Below are 17,397 nucleotides of genomic sequence, written 5' to 3' on the forward strand. Positions count from 1 at the left end.
GTAATGCGCAAACATCAACTAACACTGGTGTGCTTTGTGTACTACATGCATGGTATCCCGAGATCCCTGAATCACAGAATCTCTGGGGCTGGAAAGGATCTTTGTCCCGAGATGGCTCAGCCCATCCCCAAGCTCGATGTCTGTGGGGTCGGAGCCTCCAGGGCAGCCTGACCGGGGGGCTCCGGGGCTGTGGGGGCGCAGGGCCGCAGGATGGCGGCTCCTCAGGGCTGTGGGGTTAGGGCTAGGGCTGGCTCCTCAGGGCTGTGGGGTTAGGGCTAGGGTAGGGCTGGCTCCTCAGGGCTGTGGGGTTAGGGCTAGGGTAGGGCTGGCTCCTCAGGGCTGTGGGGTTAGGGCTAGGGTAGGGCTGGCTCCTCAGGGCTGTGGAGTTAGGGCTAGGGTAGGGCTGGCTCCTCAGGGCTGTGGGGTTAGGGCTAGGGCTGGCTCCTCAGGGCTGTGGGGTTAGGGCTAGGGCCGGCTCCTCAGGGCTGTGGGACGGTTAGGGTAAGGTTTAGGGTCGGCTCCTCAGGGCTGTGGGAGGGTGAGGGCTCGGATCAGGGTTAGGGCTGGCTCTTAAGAGCTGTGGAGGACCCCGAGCTCGGCATGGAAGCTCCAGAGGGCCGCGGGAGGATGCGGAGCCGCGGGATGGCGGCTCCCCGGGGCGGGAGGTGCCTGAGGAGGCAGCGGGAGCCGAGCCGCGCTCCAGCCCCGTGCGGGACAACGGCTGCGGAGGCAGGGCCCACACCTGCAGCGAGACAGGAGCACAAAGACCACAGAGCCCACAGAGCCCACAGAGCCCACAGAGCCCACGCCGCCGCCGCGCCGCCGCCTCCATCTTGCGCTGCGGCCGCAGGTGCGCGGCCCCGCCCGTGCGCGGCCCCGCGGAGGCGGCGCAGGCGCGCGAGGGCCCCGCCCCGGTCCCCGGCAGGTGCCGGAGCCGCGCGGCCCCGCCCCGGCCCGGCCGCGCTGAGGGCGGAGGCGGCGGAGCGGCCGCGGGTGCCGGGGCTCTTGGCTGGGCCGCACCGCTGCCCGTCCCGCCGCGCTCCGGCGGACACAGGAGCCACAGCAGCGGACGCAGCGACCGCGCGAGGCATGAACCGGGCTCAGCGCGGGGCCGCGGGCAGCCGCGGCCTGGGCACCATGGAGGTGAAGAGCAAGGTGGGAGCCGCCGCCGCCTGAGGGCCGCGGGCGCGGGGGAAGGACTGGGCCGGCCCTGCGGGGCCGTCGAGCCGCCGTGTCGCTGCGGGGACAGGACGGGAACCGGGACGGCGTCAGCTGCTGACTCACCTGCCCGAGGGGCCGCCGGGGCACGGCCCGCCGGGGCCTGAGCGCTCCGCAGGCCACCGGGCTCGGGCGGGCGGGCCCCGGCGCTCCCTCCCCACCTGTCCCCGCTGCCCCGGAGATGGTGGGGTCGCTTGCTGGGTGCGCTGTCTGCGGGCGAAAATATAAATGGTTTTGAAGTGGTTTAAAAGAAAACAGGTAAGTGGAGTTGGCCCCTGAGTTTCTGGACAGACTAAACGACGCACAGATAAATATGTGCTGTGGGGAAAGTGTGGGATCACTGGGCCAAGGAGGTGTTTAGAAACGTGCTTGGGGAGTGGACTACATGATCTCCAGAGGACCCTTGCAACCCTAACAGTTCTGTGATAATTTGCAAGCCTCAAGATCCTCTCTTTGTCCGAATTGCAGTGAGTGCGTTTGTTAGTGACCGTTTCTGTAGTTACCTTTTTTCCCTAATGATTATATCGTTCTGTAGCTTTTTGTGCGGTACAGCATAGGCTCACAGTAGAGGTAGAGGTGAGCCCTGGCTAGCTTATCCAAAAGTGGAGTTTGCCTTCTCTTAGAGGCCTCGAGAGACTTTTACCCTGGCAGTGTTGCAGGAGTGTGTACCTGTGTGTTCCCGCAGAGATCACTCTTGTCAGGTGCTCACAGCTTTGCCCAGCTCTATAAATTCTCCCATGCGTGTATCCATGTCTCTTCTATGTTTTGATTTTTATTTGATGGTTAGGCAAAGTTTTTCTGATAAAACTTAGATATTCTGAGAGAAATTAGATTTTTTTTCTTCTGCTTTATGTTTGTAATAATTTCCAATTGTAAAACTGCTGGATATACTGTGTGAGGTGGAGTGTCTCTATTAGCTAAAGAGATGTTGAGTTAAAGTCCCTTTTTCATTGCCTAGGCGGATTGTAAGTGCCTCCACGTGGGAATGTGTTTTCCATTGGTGGCCACATGGCTTTCTTGGGTTGTTTTTGAAGTGGGGAGCAGCCTGTGTTCTGTCCCCTCCTTTCCTGCTAGTGAGTGAGGTGCTACAGCAGCAGTCAGGACTTGAGCTGTGGGGGTGTTTAAGGATAATGATCATAGTGCTGGAACTTCTGAGTGTGAGGTTGGTCTCTACAGCCTGAATGAGGATGGTTTCTTTAAAGTGTTCAATTTCCATGTGCCCTAAATCAGCAAGATTCAGGAGTATCTGGTAGATGTTATTTCAAATACCAGTTAAGTTAGCACTGTGATGGTGAAGTCTATTATTTATGCTCTTATAATGTTGAGAATGATCAGTATGATGTGCTTACAAACCCAAATCACTTGTTTCCTCAGCCCTACTGTTTCCCCGCTGTGTGTTTTCCTTGATTTAAAATCTGTCTAGGGAATCAGCCCTGTGATGTGTTCCTGGTGTTTGTACAGAGAAATGTAGCCCTAATGAATAGGGATTGTCCCTCAAGTGCCTATTATGGAGCAGGATTCAAGGCATTCCTAGAACTGCTTGTTGCTAATGCATTATTTAACAGCACCTCAATTTAATATCGCAGAGGAGTCATCTTCCTTCTATGAAAATGAGCAATTCTGGAGAGAAAGAAGAAATGCCTGTGTGGGAGGTGGAGGGAGCCATTCCTGTAGAGTGGCCTGGGCTTTGAAGGCTGCTCCATGATGTACAGCTCTTTATTTAGATATTCCAAATCAATAATTGTGCCTCAGCTGACAAGGCTGGGCCAGCACAGCCCAACTGTGGTTGCAGTTACATGAGCACAATCCTTTTGTTAGTTTAGTTTATTCAGTTTGGGTAACTGCTCTGAGCTTGCCCTGGCGATTCCCCATAGTACTTGAATTCCAGACAGCCCATCTTCTTGTCATGGAAAATAAAGCCTTATAGCCCAGACTAGAGTTCCTAGTGATGGTATGGAAACCCCAAGTTTCTAGTTCTATATAGTCTAGTTCTCTATATATTAAAATTCAGGTTTCCCCCCTTTTTCATGACTTGGAATAACATTTTTTTCTGATTAAAATCTTAAAAACTGGTAAGCCAGAGAAGATGACTGCAGCTCATGTTCTGTCAGTGATGGAGACTTGCATAAAGCATCTCTGTGCTGTGTTTCAGAGGACTTAAAAAGGTGACCCATAAATGAGTGTTAAGTGAGCATCCCGGGTGCCTTCCTGGTGTGCTGCCATGGCTCCCCTGCCTTCTCCCGGGGGAGTTACAGGGGAGCAGCACAGCCTTGTAAAGAGCTCAGGTGGCAAGGAGCCTTCTCTGCTTAAGTTACTCCTCCAGTGTCTCACCTCCCCTACAACATCAAGTGCAGGCCTGTTTCGTGGGATGGAGGGCAGCATCTGATAGAAAATTCAGACATTTCAGGGATTCAAATAATGGAATTGCACAGTTGGACTTGTCTTTTACCTGCTTTCTAATAGTATTGAGCAAACTGTGTTAGGAAATACGAGTGGGTTAGGAGTATTTTGGTATTTGCACCAAATATGTATAAAATAACATGGAAAAAAATAAAAATCACACGTTTGAAAATCTGGCCCTTTGCTTGCTGTGGTAAGATTCAACATTTATTCCAACCTGAGGGTGAGGTTGTTGGCTTTTTAAAACTTTTATTACTGAATTGTGTTTAAGCTATGTAATCCTTGAAAGCCAAACAATTTCGATGGCTGCCGTGCACGGGCAGTTCCTGCGGGGCTCACACCTCGCAGCTGGGGCAGGACGAAGTCCTGCGCTGATGTCACCATTGAGCTGTGCTGCCTCTGACGTGCTGGGAGTTCCTCCTGTGGGCTGGGCTTTTGTTTGTAAGCAGGTACGAATCATCCCTTCTGCCTCATTAGTCAGTGGTAGGGTAATTGCGGGTTTTTTAGAGCAGGAATGTTCCCAGATAATTCCTTTATTTGAAGCTTTTGGAGAAAGGTGGGGTGTTGAAGGTGTAGCTTGTTTTGAGTTAGCGTGGTGTTAACGTCCTAACAACGAGGTCCTTGTCTCCTGATTTTCAGTGCTTTGTTTGTATGTGAGAGCTCCAAGGCTTTTGTTCTCCAAAAGATTGTAATCAGGTGTGAGGTGAAGTGCACCTCCGCATCTCCTGTGTGTAAGATACACCAAAGTATGTGATACTGAGGCTCAAACGTGCACTCCGAGCATTTTGTTCCAGTGTGCTTCTGCTCTACTTAAAACTAAACTAGCTAAAGAAATTATTTAAAGTGTTTATTTTCACTGTAGGTCAGCAATAGAATTCACACAGAAAAAAAACAGCCAACTGAGGTTTTTTTTAATTATTAGCTTATTATCCTTTTAATTCGTATACAAGCTGTTCTGGTTTTTGTAACCTGGCTGCTGCTATCTCTGAATTCCTTTTGACGTCTCTGGTATGTTGTGTATGTGCCTGATACGGAGGATTTAGAGTAATTTTTATCCAGTATTCTGTTTGCTTTGGGTCCTGCCCTTATTAGGCAGAACACCAACATTTTACTAGCTATGTGTGGTAAAAATCACATTTTGTCTAGTCTACATCAAATGCTCATCCTTTTCTTGGCACCCAGATGAGTCTCTGCCTGTCCCCACTGCATTATTGCCTTAATAAGGAACGTGTTTTAATAAGTGTTTGCTTTAGAGGTGATGTAGGAGACTAAGTGCATTTGTGAGCTGGGTTTTTTGTTGAATGATTATGTTGATTACTGGCAAATGCTACCCCTTGAAGTAGTGTCAGTGACTAATTTTTTTCTCCGTTTTCTGAACCTTACCAGATTTGGAAAATCCAGGTTCTATATCCTGGGTAGAACCCTGATTTAAAAGACCGTTGCAGTCAAGATTTGAGCCTTGCTCATGCACACAAATCATCTGAATGTTCTTAGAGGCGGTGGCTGTTGCCTCTGTTATCTCTCTTTAGGTGGGAGCAGAGTGGAGCTGAGATCAGCTCCTCAGAGCCGGGCTGCACGCGGGTTGTACTGAAAAGCAGCAGCACTTAACGTGGTCTTCACAGCCAAGGGACATTTTCACTTCCTGCCCAAACAGCCGCTGTGTGAAGGCTGCTCAGCCTTGCGTGGGTGACCCACGGTTGTGTAACAATCTCTGCACACTGTTCTCAAGGGCACTGGTAGTTCTCAGAACCGAATTCCAGGTAGGCACATACCACAGGGTGTTAATCACAGCCCTGCTTTGAGTGCCATAGCAGTGCTGCCTCTGGTCTGTCCCTTGCCCAGCATGGTTGCTCCATGAGCCTGTGAGAATCTGCAGCAATCCCTGCGCCGGTTTGTCACCTGAGTGCTCCCGTTAAATGGAGCAGTGAAACAGCCTTGCCATGCTCAAAGGTACACGTTTCACCAGGTACAAAACTAGTTATAACTTTGGGGAAAAAACCCAACTGTTTTCACTGACTCTTTTATACCATGTCAAAATTGTTTGTTGTAGTTTATAGTGCACTTTTAATTCCATAACATTTCTGGTTTAACATAAAATAATTGTTGCTTCCATATTAATGATGTAGGATATATTTTGTTGTAGTTTGGGGCAGAATTTCGACGATTTTCTCTGGAGAGATCCAAACCTGGGAAGTTTGAGGAGTTCTACGGATTACTGCAGCACGTGCACAAGATCCCAAACGTTGATGTTCTGGTGGGATACACGGACATTCACGGAGACCTACTGCCTATCAATAATGATGACAATTATCACAAAGCAGTTTCTACAGCCAATCCTCTCCTCAGGATTTTCATTCAGAGAAAAGGTAAGAGCGCTTGAAGAATGTGAATCATCTGTTCATCCAGTTGCAGTGTGATGTATGGAGGAAAAAACCCTTCAGTCCTATTTCTTCATGTCAAATTCCATAATAATTATGAATCATGGAGGGTATTCACAACTTGTCTGTCTTGCAAGGTCTTCCTCAGACAACCTATTTATACTTTGTGCTGTTTTGCTTATATTTAGTTGAGTTAAAGTCAAGTTAAATCTCTAGCAAATGCTTCTTTCTGGTTTTACGTAAGCAAATGAAAATAAACTTTTAACCTCTAAGATTTTCTGCTCTGTATGTTGGATACTTTTCACTTAAAATTCCAATCTTGATCAGACAAGAAGATAGAACATTACAGGATGGAAAGTAATATTAAAAATGTTATTACATGAAGTATTAAATGCAATATTAAAATATAAATTCAAGACTAACTTTGTAATATGCTACTCTTATTACACTTTCCTAATAAAACATCTTGAAGTTTTCAGTTGACAAGCTTATATCAGTTAGCAAACCTCAGGAGTGTGGGCTGCTTGCTTTGATGGTTTGCCTTTAAAAGTACTGTGTCTGCTCTGGTTGTATGTTCCTACTGTCTGCTTTTGTTCATGAAGAGAAAAAAATCCAATCAGAAGTTTGTATTTGTTCTTGTGGTGGTGTTCCTGGTTATTGTGAAGATGGACATCTTTTCCTTAGAAAATGCTTGGCATCAGAACCTTCTATCAACTCCCACTCCAAAAAGTGAACAACTCCACAAGAGCCTGACACAAACCCAATATTCATAACCAGCGTGGCTGCTTGGCAGCTGCTGAGCGCTGACAAAATGTTTGTTTTGTTTGTGTTGACAGTATAGACTGGTAAGGCCTGTGTTCTCAGTGCTGAAGTACCAAAGGCATGAAGCATTTGCTTTAGCAGAACCTGGAGGGAGACAAGGCCTGTGATTCCATCTAATCCCCTACAGTAGCCATATGACAGGAAGGGATAAGCCACTTTGTCAGACTGGGATTATTGAGTTTATATTTTAACACCATATGGTTTTAGATTGTTCCTACTGTGACAGGTGTAACGTTGCCTGTTCCTAGTTGCGCTTATCATGCATCTTTAGTTTCCTACAATCCTTTACCTTGATTTGATCCAGGTGGGTTATTTGTTACTACTCTGGTGCCAGGAGTTGATATAATGTGCAAAAGTAGAAGATGATGATTCCATTTTAGTTTATCATAACAAGAATTGGCAAGTAGGAAAAGCTGTGTAGGAAGTACCAGGTGTCACTGCCTTCCCTTGGACATAAGAGCCTAGGCTGGCACCACAGTCCCCACTGCACTTTGCTGGGAATTAGTTGTCATCACACTGATCACATCTGTTGATGAAATTGAGGCTTTGCCTTCACTGACATCTTTGCATACAGAGTAGATGTTTGTTGGATGGAAAATACAGAAACAACTTTATTCTGTATTTTAGTTGTGATGGTTTGCCTGTAACCAAGGCTGGATTGGGGGAGTTAGGGATGGTTCATATTTTGTGCAGTGTGATTTAAGTGTCCTTAATTCACAGATTGCAGCAACCTTACTGGCTCTGCCTCTGGAATGGAAATGTCTTAGCAAATACCTGCTGTTGATGGGGCTGCTTTGATCTGGGCTGGTTTGGAACTATAATAAGTGGCACAAGTTACTTTTCCACCTGCAAGGCTACTTGTGGCTTTCATGCATTCTCTTAAATCAGCTGAAAAGTTTTTGTGGGTTTTCTAATGGAACTTTGACTTCTTTTGTATTTCCAGCAGCGGTAGTTGGGAATTTAAGATCTTTGGAAAAAAGCCAATGTGGGGAAAGAGAAAGTGTTTTGATTCTTTATAATGTATGAAATTTTTATCATACTGTCGTAACTATTTAGAAAGTTCAAGTAATTTGTGCGAAGCCAGCTTGAGGTATGAGCAGACTGCAGTGAAATCTAATGTAAATAGTATTAACTTCTTTGTTGTGGTGTGATGTGTATCTAATTCCAATACTTCTTAGTATATTGCATCCAAGGAACACCTTGAGGGGTTGAAATGGGAGCTGCAAGATGGTTTTCCTTCTACTGATAAGCAATGGTTGTGATAATGAGACTCCAGAATTCGGGAAGTGTTATGCCAGAGTAACAACTCTCTCCTGTTTGATTTTGAATTCTCATTTCTGAAAGCTTTGTTTGTCCTGAACATGTGGCTTGGTTGATGAGGTAAAAAACCTAGAGATCCTGTAATGAAATCACAAATTATTCCTCTTAGGTTCCTCTAATTGTATTTCACAAAATACCTTTAAAATACTTTATAAACTGCTCCAGTGCTAAAATCCAAACTGGAGTTTGATGTTGCACAAGTCAGGATTGGCTGTCAGCTTGCAGAAAACATTCCTCACTGGAATTTCATTCTGCAGTTTAACAGATTAACAGGTACTGTTGACATCTGGTATTTAAAGGTTAAACTGATGTATTGTGATTAAATCCAGATGTATGGGAGTCACTCTGTCTGTGAGAAAAACCCTTCTGAAGAGAAAATGGAGGGGAACAGTCTGCATAGGCTGAAGAGCAGCTTGGTATGGGGAGCTTTGCATTGTAAATACGAGAACAGCAGAGATAACAGAAGATACGTTTCATTATAATGTCCTTAACAGTCCCTCGAAGGATTCTAAATTACAATATCCAACTCCTGCAAGTTGTGCATGGATGTAGCTGTATTTAGTGAGAAGTGGATTCTTTGGTTAATCCACTTGTGCCTCTTGAGAGACACTTTGTCACTGAGAAGCTTTGCTTTGCTGAGAAGCAAGAGCAGTTGGCTTTTTAAACAGCTCTTTGTGGACTAGCCTAGCTATTCTGAGGCCTCTTCCTAAAAACACAGCTTGGTTTCCTAAAACCATATTTTGTTATATTTCATGACTAAATAGGAAGGGATTTGTTGGGTCATATTTAAAAAATGCTAAATTGCATCTCTGCTCAAATACACGAACTACTTGGGGGCTTTGAAAATTTAATTCTTAACGGGTAACTCTACATTGATTTGCAAATGGGTTAGAAAAATATTTCAAAAATCTGTCTTCAGTAACATTAAATTGAAACCAGATTTGGCATTTGTAGGCTTTTGTTTTCAATTTCATGTAATAAGTCTGTACAGATTGGTGCCACCTTGAGCTTGAAACTGCTGGGGGGAGAAATCCTTCCTGCCTCGTGTGGACGTTCTCCTTCACACTATCTGTAGTTAACACCTTGTCCTTTGGCTTTAGGCCAAAATATTTTTGCCGGGGCTTTAAACTGATTAGTGCGGTGCCAGAACAAAGATGCCTTTGTACTTGAGAGTATTGCTTTAGAAAACTTGTTTAGCAGTGGAAGAGAGGTTACCTAGAGTGTGCTGTTCTGCTGAGATTTGGGGAGATGAGTTTATCAACCTTCCACTATTTTTTTCCTCACAAATTCTCTAACCTTAACTATTTATCTTAAGATTCATGCTAGTTCTAAATTATTTAACTATTAAGAGCAGTTATAATGAAAAAACTTTCCCTCTGGTTTGTCAGAGTTTCTTAAATGTTTTGACATCTGGCTTGCAGTTTTGGGATGCTTTTCCTTCAGCCATGTGTCCTGTAGCTTAAGAAAGTTACTGAAAACAAAACCACCAGCTCAATTTAAGACTTCTGATTTGTCTTCTGAAAGAGACTTTTAAAGTTCCTTTCTTTTCCAAGAAATGTTTTTCTACTCTTAGTTTTTGTTTAAAAAGTCCTTTGGAATCTGTTATTTGCATACAGAGATTTACATAATAATTCTTCTAATGCCAGTCCTGTTGCAGCTGATCTTTGTGCTTCTCTGCTAACTGGAAAAATTTGATTTGGACAGAAGTTACCAGCTGATAGTTGTGGAAGGCAGACTGGGAGGTGGTTTCTGTGAAGGAAGTTGGGAACAGTTCTAAATCTAACTTGAGTAAAGAGCACAAACTGTCTTGATCATTTACAGGACATGATAGATCTACTTGGATGTAATAAATTTGTTTGTATATCTAGCTCATGCCAGACTTCCTGCAGGGTGTGTGTCCTGCCATGAAGGTGAAGAAGCCTTATAGCCCCTGTGGCAAGCTGGAATCATTGAATGCTTTACATATTTGATATGACAGAATAGGTAAAATACCACAGTCTGTCTGATTCTCTGACTTTGTGCACTTTGAATTTAAGGAGAAAACCCCATCAACTGAACACCTTTAAATGTTACAATGACATGGGAGAACACTTGTGGCAGAATCAGTCGTGACAAAGTTTTGCTGTCCTGTTTTCTCGCGTCTTTCTCTAAACCAGCAGTTATACGAAGAGCAGCAGGAGCGGTGCTTCAGTGGCACCAGTCTGCTGGGACCTGTGTCCTGGGGCTGCCATCAGCAACTTGCACATCAGCAGGAGTGAGTGCAAGTGTTACCTTGTATTTAAAGCAGCAAGAGGTATTTAAAGTAAGACCTGTCTAGGATCGCATTTCACAATTTTCCTTTCCAGGTTGTTTTGTAAACAAATGTAGTTCTAAATAAAAAAAAAAGAAGTTATTGCACCTCATTGAATTGCAAAAATCCTTTCAATGAAACACCAGATGTCTAACTGGAATCTGGTTGGATGGGTTGTCAGGGGAGATAAGGGCAAGACTTCTCTCACTTTTCCCTTTGATCATAAATTTTTAGCAAACATGAAAAGAATTGTTCCATGTTGTCCGAAAAGTCAGTATGTTGTCAGCAGTGGATGGAGTACAGGGTTTAACCAGCTGATCTTAGTCAGTCAGACATTCCAAAGGGCCCTTTGCAGAGAAAAGGCTGAGTTTGCATTTCTGTAGGTGTTTCACTTCAGACACTGGTCACCTGTTAAAATGCTTTGGCTGGAGAGATTGAATTGTTTTTTAATGCACCAGCTCTTCAACACAGCTGACCTAACACTCTTAGACATGTGACGATTAGATTTTAGGCTATTTTTAAAGCCTTTGTGCTTGATGTTAAGATCTAATGTTATATTAATTAAACCTTAAATTACAAAGTAACTGAGATTGCTACAGAAGTGCCTTCAGGCTATAGTAAGGCTGTGAGAATTAGGTATCTTCAGAATAACGCCTGATTGTGTGAGTTAAATTGTTGAACATCTTTATCTATAAACATCAGTGCAAAAGATGCTCTGTGTTTAGCAAACAGCTAAGCAAGAGCTTTGCCTTCCTTATGGTGTAGTTATTTTTTTAAAACAAAGGAAATAAAAAAGAAATGTAAATGAGGCCATCATCAGGACACATTTTTCTAAAACATGTTGATGAACTATTGTGTACACACAAGCCAGGAGTTGACAATAAATCCCTTTGAGGTTTTTTTTTGTGGGCTAATTTAAATTTGTTTCTTTTCTTCTTGTCTTTTATCTTTTAGAGTACCAGGTCCAAGACTGCCTTCCTAGAGCAGCCAAAGCACTGTTCTTGTTTTCAGCAGCCCTAAAGGCTGGGAAGGGAGGAGTTGGTGTTACATGCTGCAGTAGTGTTAGCCTGTTGCTCTAGGAGTACTTTCTCTGGTCTATTTTGCTTGAAGCATCTGAGGAGTCCAAATCTAACTGGTTCATGTCTGTATATCAGCCTCAGAAGCAAATGCGCTCATTGATTTCCTCAGCAGCTGGCAGCTGTCCTGAAATGCCACCAGGGCAGCATTGCCACAGTCAGCCCAGTCCACAGATTGAAATGTATAGCCATTCTTCCACTTTCTTGGCTGTACCAATAGCATCTGAATGGGATAATACAAAGAAATCCCAACTTCTCTGGGTCCTGGCGTTAGTGCAGTCCAGTTCTGCATGATTATTGGGGCTTTTCCCCTGCAGAACAAAGATGTGTGTAGTCTGAGTGATTACACTCAATTTACAAGTGTAAGTCTGAGGAAGCTCAGAACTGAATGTATTTAGGTTGATTCTTTTTGGTGAGTAATTGCATATTAAAAAGAAAAAATGGAACCTTCGGTAAATAAGCATTTCAGAAATCAGTATTGCTTCTGCAGAACACATTTTCTTGTCCCTTACAAGTAGTTGTGGGACTAATATGTTTTCTTTTGGATTTTTTTAAGCTCTAACCCATTTGCCTGTTCCAGTATCAAGTTGTGGCAGTTACAGCATTGCTTGCATGAACAGTTTTGCTTGAAGTATTTGTGTGCGAGGTCTCTTTGTTTCAGCTCCACAGCCATTTTACCTACATGGTGTGGGGGCAGGGAAGAGTGCAGAATGGAATAAGCTTTCTGGAGTTTGAATCCAGGTCACTTGGCTGGCTCCCAGTAACTAGGCAATAATAGGCACGCTGGCTGCTTTCCCTTTTTCATTCTTTCTTTTCCAATGATCTGAAACCTGAGGAGAGAAAACTAGCAAGTGAAATTACTCTGAATAAAATTAAAATGTTTCTAGGAATGGACTCACTCTTTCCATTCTGCCCTTTCTCAGGCAGCTGTAGCTCTTTGCGTCTGCTGCTAACTGGTTTTAATTTCTTTTGTGCACACTCTTTCCTTCGGTAGTAGAAAACCAAAAGTATTCCAAACTTTCTGTTTCATAACATTAAAGCTTTTGTTTCATGAGTAGGGAGAAATTCTTCTATGATAGTAAGGCTCACACCTTGTAGATGAGCTGTTTGCCTCTGCTGAGCTAACACATGGGAGCAGTGTGACCTGGCTGCCTGCAGGCCCTAATCCCCGTGTGCTCTGTCTTACAGAGGATGCAGACTACAGTGCCTTCGGGACGGATACCATGACGAGGAAGAAGAACGTCTTATCCAACGTGCTACGTCCGGACAACCACAAGAAGAAGCCCCACATTGTCATTAGCATGCCCCAGGACTTCAGGCCCGTGTCCTCCATCATAGACGTGGATATTCTGCCCGAGACCCACCGCAGGGTGCGGCTCTACAAGTACGGCACCGACAAACCGCTGGGCTTCTATATCCGCGACGGCTCCAGCGTCAGGGTCACCCCGCACGGGCTGGAGAAGGTGCCAGGCATTTTCATATCCAGGCTGGTCCCCGGGGGGCTGGCGCAGAGCACAGGCCTGCTGGCTGTCAATGATGAGGTGCTGGAGGTGAATGGCATAGAGGTGTCTGGAAAAAGCCTCGATCAAGTTACAGACATGATGATTGCCAACAGCCGCAACCTGATCATCACGGTCAGACCTGCCAACCAGAGGAACAACGTCGTGAGGAACAGTCGGACTTCGGGCAGCTCCGGCCAGTCCACTGAGTCCAGCCTTCCCAGCAGCACTCCAAACATTCTGGGCAGTCTGCTGCAAGGAGAAGAGGAGAGCGATGAGGAGGACATTATTATTGAAGACAGTGGCGAGCCACAGCAGATCCCAAAAGCTACGCCTGCCAGCGAAAGCATAGAATCCTTATCACAAATTGAACTCCTCCACGAGTCCACACAAAATGGATTCCTTCCTTCCAGTGAGATGAACTTGAATCACTCAACGGGCAGCATTAGCATGGAGTGTGAAGCCCCAGAGCCAGGCCGTAAGTCCTTAGAAGAAGATGGAACTATAATAACACTATGAAATGACATCGGTGTACTTCGTATAAGTAAGGATGCCATACATGTTTTAATTGGGCTTAATACGTAACACACTTTATACCTCTCCATCTACCAAGCACTGCAGTTAGATTAAAAGGAAGGAAAAAAGTAAAATCAAGAAATTCAAAATTACATAAGTTGACTAACTTAATTAATTCTGCACTTCAATGTAAATAATTCACAAAGCTGGACTATAATTGATAAATAGCTGAAATTGAATGATGAAAATTTAAATTGAAAATGAAGGATAGCTAAGAGATGGCTGTGAGCTTTCTTTTAAAGGTACTTGATTTTTATTATTTTTTTATACTGTATACTACTGGTTCTGTAGAAGTAAACTTCCTTACGTGTGCGGCTGACCTTCTCACGGGCTGTGGTTTCATGTTCCTCTGAAGTGCTGCTTACGTGTGATGGAGCTGCATCACTCCTCTCCTGGCTGCTGCTCCGCTGGCAAAGCTGTGTGTGGGCTCTGGGCAAGAGGGAGCTGGAGAGGGCCAGAGGTGGGCTGGGAAGAGATGGGGGTGACTGGTCTGGCCCTGGCTGACACAGGGACAGCAGGGCTCTGTGGGCAGTGGGGCTTTGGAGGTCACTGTTCCTTTGTGAGTGAATGTGCAACCACAGGCGTGTTAGTCAGGCACCATTACTAGTTTTAATGGCCATGCTTTCTTTTAATGACTCTGATTTTGAAATTCAGATGTGAAAGTCTTAACACTAATGCATCAAAGATCTGGTCTCATTCTAGTTTGCAATATTTAAGGATATAATTTGATTTAGTTATTAATCCCAGTAAATTACAAACAAATAAAATGTAATCTTAATGCTATGGAAATAGCATAATGTAATCTCTGTTACACTTGCAGTCCTAGTAGAAACTGTAATGATTTCTACTAGCAAAGGTTTGTTGGAATGAGTCTGGATTATATACAAGTGACTTTCTTCCAACCTGAACAATTTAGATCAGTCTTGTTACGTCCCTGAATTAAAAAATGTTTTAAATCAGAATGAGGCTTTCCTACCCCTTGTTTGAGCCATGTGATATTAACTTATTCATTACTAGGAACTACTCTGTAAATGCAGATTGTTGTGTGCCCCTGGCTGGATGTTGTGGGTATTACAGTGTTGCTCTGTGTGAAAACACTGATGACAAGTCCTGATGCTGCAAGAGCAAAGATGTGTGTTTTACCACTGCACTCACTGGGACAGCTGCAGGGGAGGCTTCCAGCATTGTTTTTATCCTTCCCCTTTTTGTATCTCCTGCTTTACCCCTTTGGCCCTTGGTTCCCAACCTGACCCTCCTCTGGGAGCAGAAGCTGTGGCAGGAAAATGAGCTGGGACCAATCGGACTAGGGAGAAGGATCTCCCCAGGGATGTCACGGCCTCTGTCAGGAGGAGTAGGGTGCTGCCAGTTCTGTCCTTGGTCCTGTGCTCCCCAGAGCAGCAGTCAGGTGCTTGGGAGTGTGTTCCACCCTCTGGGAAGATGTGATGAGTGGGAAGGGAGACTGACCCTTTTCTTTTTTCCCCCTCAGTCTATTTGAGGAAAATCTACCTCTGATAACTTTACTAACAGGAGACCAACTCAACTGTAAGTTTAATGGTAGGGCGTCTGTAAAAGTCGTCACAGACTATCAGAGCCTACACCTGTGTTTGTTTCAGGTTTTTGTGATGATGCAAACACTGCTGCAGAAACAAATCCCTGCTGTTTGATGTTACAAAGTGCATATTGGAAATTAGTATCTGATGAGCAGTTTTCTGAAACCTCCAATGCCATTGGAGTCCAAGATGCCAAGAGAGGCATTCATCCCCCTTAGGATTTATGGAGAATAGGCACAGCAGGCAGTGGTACTCTGCAAATACAGGTGAGGGGCTCTTTTGTTACACTTATTTATGGTTTCTTAGTGTGTGTGTGGAGAGCCCTGGAATCTTTTACAAGAACAAGATCTTTCAAGTGTGTCACTTGTTTTGCTAATAATTATTGAAAATGAAGTAACTACATCCTCTTAGCGTGAAATGGGAAAAAGGAATGTTCATTCTGCAACATGGAGACTTTACCTGTGCATGTTTTCTCTCAGTGCTGCTCTACACTTCCTTTCTTTACGGAAGATTGTTTACTTTGAAAATATCTCTATTTTCCTTTGTCAAAAGACTTTCCTTCCTGTATGAAATCACCAGTGGAGGGTGAGACTCATTATTCTGCTAGTTTGCACTTCTGTGCCTTTGGTTTACTTGAATGTATTGTGAATAATCAAAGGAATAAAGGCACTTGGATGGGAAGAGAAGAGAGGTCCAGAGGTACAGAGAATGAACTGGTAGTGCACTTAATGCAGGTGTAACGTTTTCATTCCATGCAAATCCACTCTGGGGCTGATGTGGCCCGTGAGGGTTTTGAAGCTCAGATCACAGCTGGAAGGATCGAGTTGCCTGGGAGGGCTGAGTCTGGCCAGGAACCTGGGCAGGTGCCAGCCCTGAGGCTGCTGTGCTGCCAGGCACGTGCGTGGGTAGTTTGAATAATATTTATGCCAGTATTAAGGACTTGTAGAAATTTAACTGAGGTCCTACTCTAAACTGCATGAGACTTCATCTCTTGAGACCTTTCCTGCAAACTGAGTAATCTAAACGTGAGATAATGTTCTTTTTGACATAGATCATGTTCTGTTTCACAGAAATTTGGTGACATGTAGTAAAACGAAGCATTTGGGACTTGATAAAAAAGGAATAAAACTGACGAATGTGTATTTACAGTTATAATGACAGACTGCACAGCATGTAATTGCTTAACGCTGCAGTTACCATAAAGTTTCTAAAGTTCTTCCATATCTTACTAATACATACACTGTTAATTACAAAAGATTTTTAAATTACTACTTCGGGATGATCAATGGTTGATTATGAGTGGCTAAATTTAATTTTATATATAAATGATACTGGGGTTCAGTATAAGGTTTTTTTAAAATATGCTGATATTGTTAGCCTTTCATTCACTACCTCCTAAATTTTTAACATCTATACTGTTTTCTCCCTGGAAGACAATACTTAAAGGCTTGACTGTTTTATATAGATTTTATCTATAGCTAAAAAAAAGAGAGAATTCCAGAAGTGATAGTGAGGATGCTGAGCATGATTGACAATATTACGCTGCTATTGATGTAATCTGTGTATTAAGTATCCTGTGTGTGTAAATTGTATTTTCAATCCAGATTTTATAAATTAATTTATGCAATACCCAAATTATTTCAGAATGGAATGAAAAACTAAAATTCCTTTGACTAGTGTTATATGTTGTGTACATGCACAGAGGGGGACAAGAGATTCCTCCCTGGTGGTTGGGAGATCCAAGTGCACCTTAATAGGAAGAACAAATTCTTAATAGAATTAAGATGCATTTACTTTAAAGTTCTGCTGTGGTACTGGAGAAGTCAAGCCTAACTGTGAATCATATGGTTTTTTTCCACACCTGAATTAAATTTAGGACAATGTTCTCACAAGCTGTCTTTAACATGTGTATTTTTGTGAATATTATGTATTTTCTAATTAAATTTTACTTGCAATGTGATTTTTACATGAATGAACTTGTTTAAAATGTCAAATATCAGTATTTTTCTTACAACTTTAATGTATAATGTACATTGGTATCTCACCGAATGAAGATTGATTTTACAAAAATCAAGCTAGATGTAGGTGTATATTAGTCTTATATTTTTACAGACCAAAATAATAAATGGATATAGAAATGAAATGTTTTTTTCTCAATTACTTTGTCAGATAAAATAAGGAAGAATGTATCCTTTTTCTCAAGTGTGACAACAGCTGGGCTTACTATTTCTCTCGTGGCCAGGGGAGCAGGCAGTGTTTTCCTGGCAG

The 17,397-nt window shown here is 43.7% G+C and overlaps 1 protein-coding gene across 1 annotated transcript; it reads left to right on the plus strand.

Moving 5' to 3' along the window:
- Positions 1-975: 975 nt before the first annotated feature.
- PARD6B (par-6 family cell polarity regulator beta) lies at positions 976-17,268 on the plus strand. Its single transcript, XM_030963566.1, has 3 exons — positions 976-1,155; positions 5,762-5,984; positions 12,693-17,268. The coding sequence occupies exons 1-3, from the start codon at positions 1,090-1,092 to the stop codon at positions 13,520-13,522; spliced, it is 1,119 nt and encodes a 372-aa protein (XP_030819426.1). The 5' UTR covers positions 976-1,089; the 3' UTR covers positions 13,523-17,268.
- The last annotated feature ends 129 nt before the right edge of the window (positions 17,269-17,397 follow it).

The sequence above is a fragment of the Camarhynchus parvulus genome, chromosome 20 (assembly GCF_901933205.1).
Source record: "Camarhynchus parvulus chromosome 20, STF_HiC, whole genome shotgun sequence".
In the NCBI taxonomy this organism is placed as follows: domain Eukaryota; kingdom Metazoa; phylum Chordata; class Aves; order Passeriformes; family Thraupidae; genus Camarhynchus; species Camarhynchus parvulus.

Excerpts from the sequence above, each read along its gene's own strand:
- PARD6B (XM_030963566.1), top strand. The coding sequence starts at position 1,090 with ATGAACCGGGCTCAGCGCGGGGCCGCGGGCAGCCGCGGCCTGGGCACC. Across the intron at positions 1,156-5,761 it reads CCATGGAGGTGAAGAGCAAG|TTTGGGGCAGAATTTCGACG; the intron begins GTGGGAGCCGCC and ends ATTTTGTTGTAG. Across the intron at positions 5,985-12,692 it reads GATTTTCATTCAGAGAAAAG|AGGATGCAGACTACAGTGCC; the intron begins GTAAGAGCGCTT and ends TCTGTCTTACAG.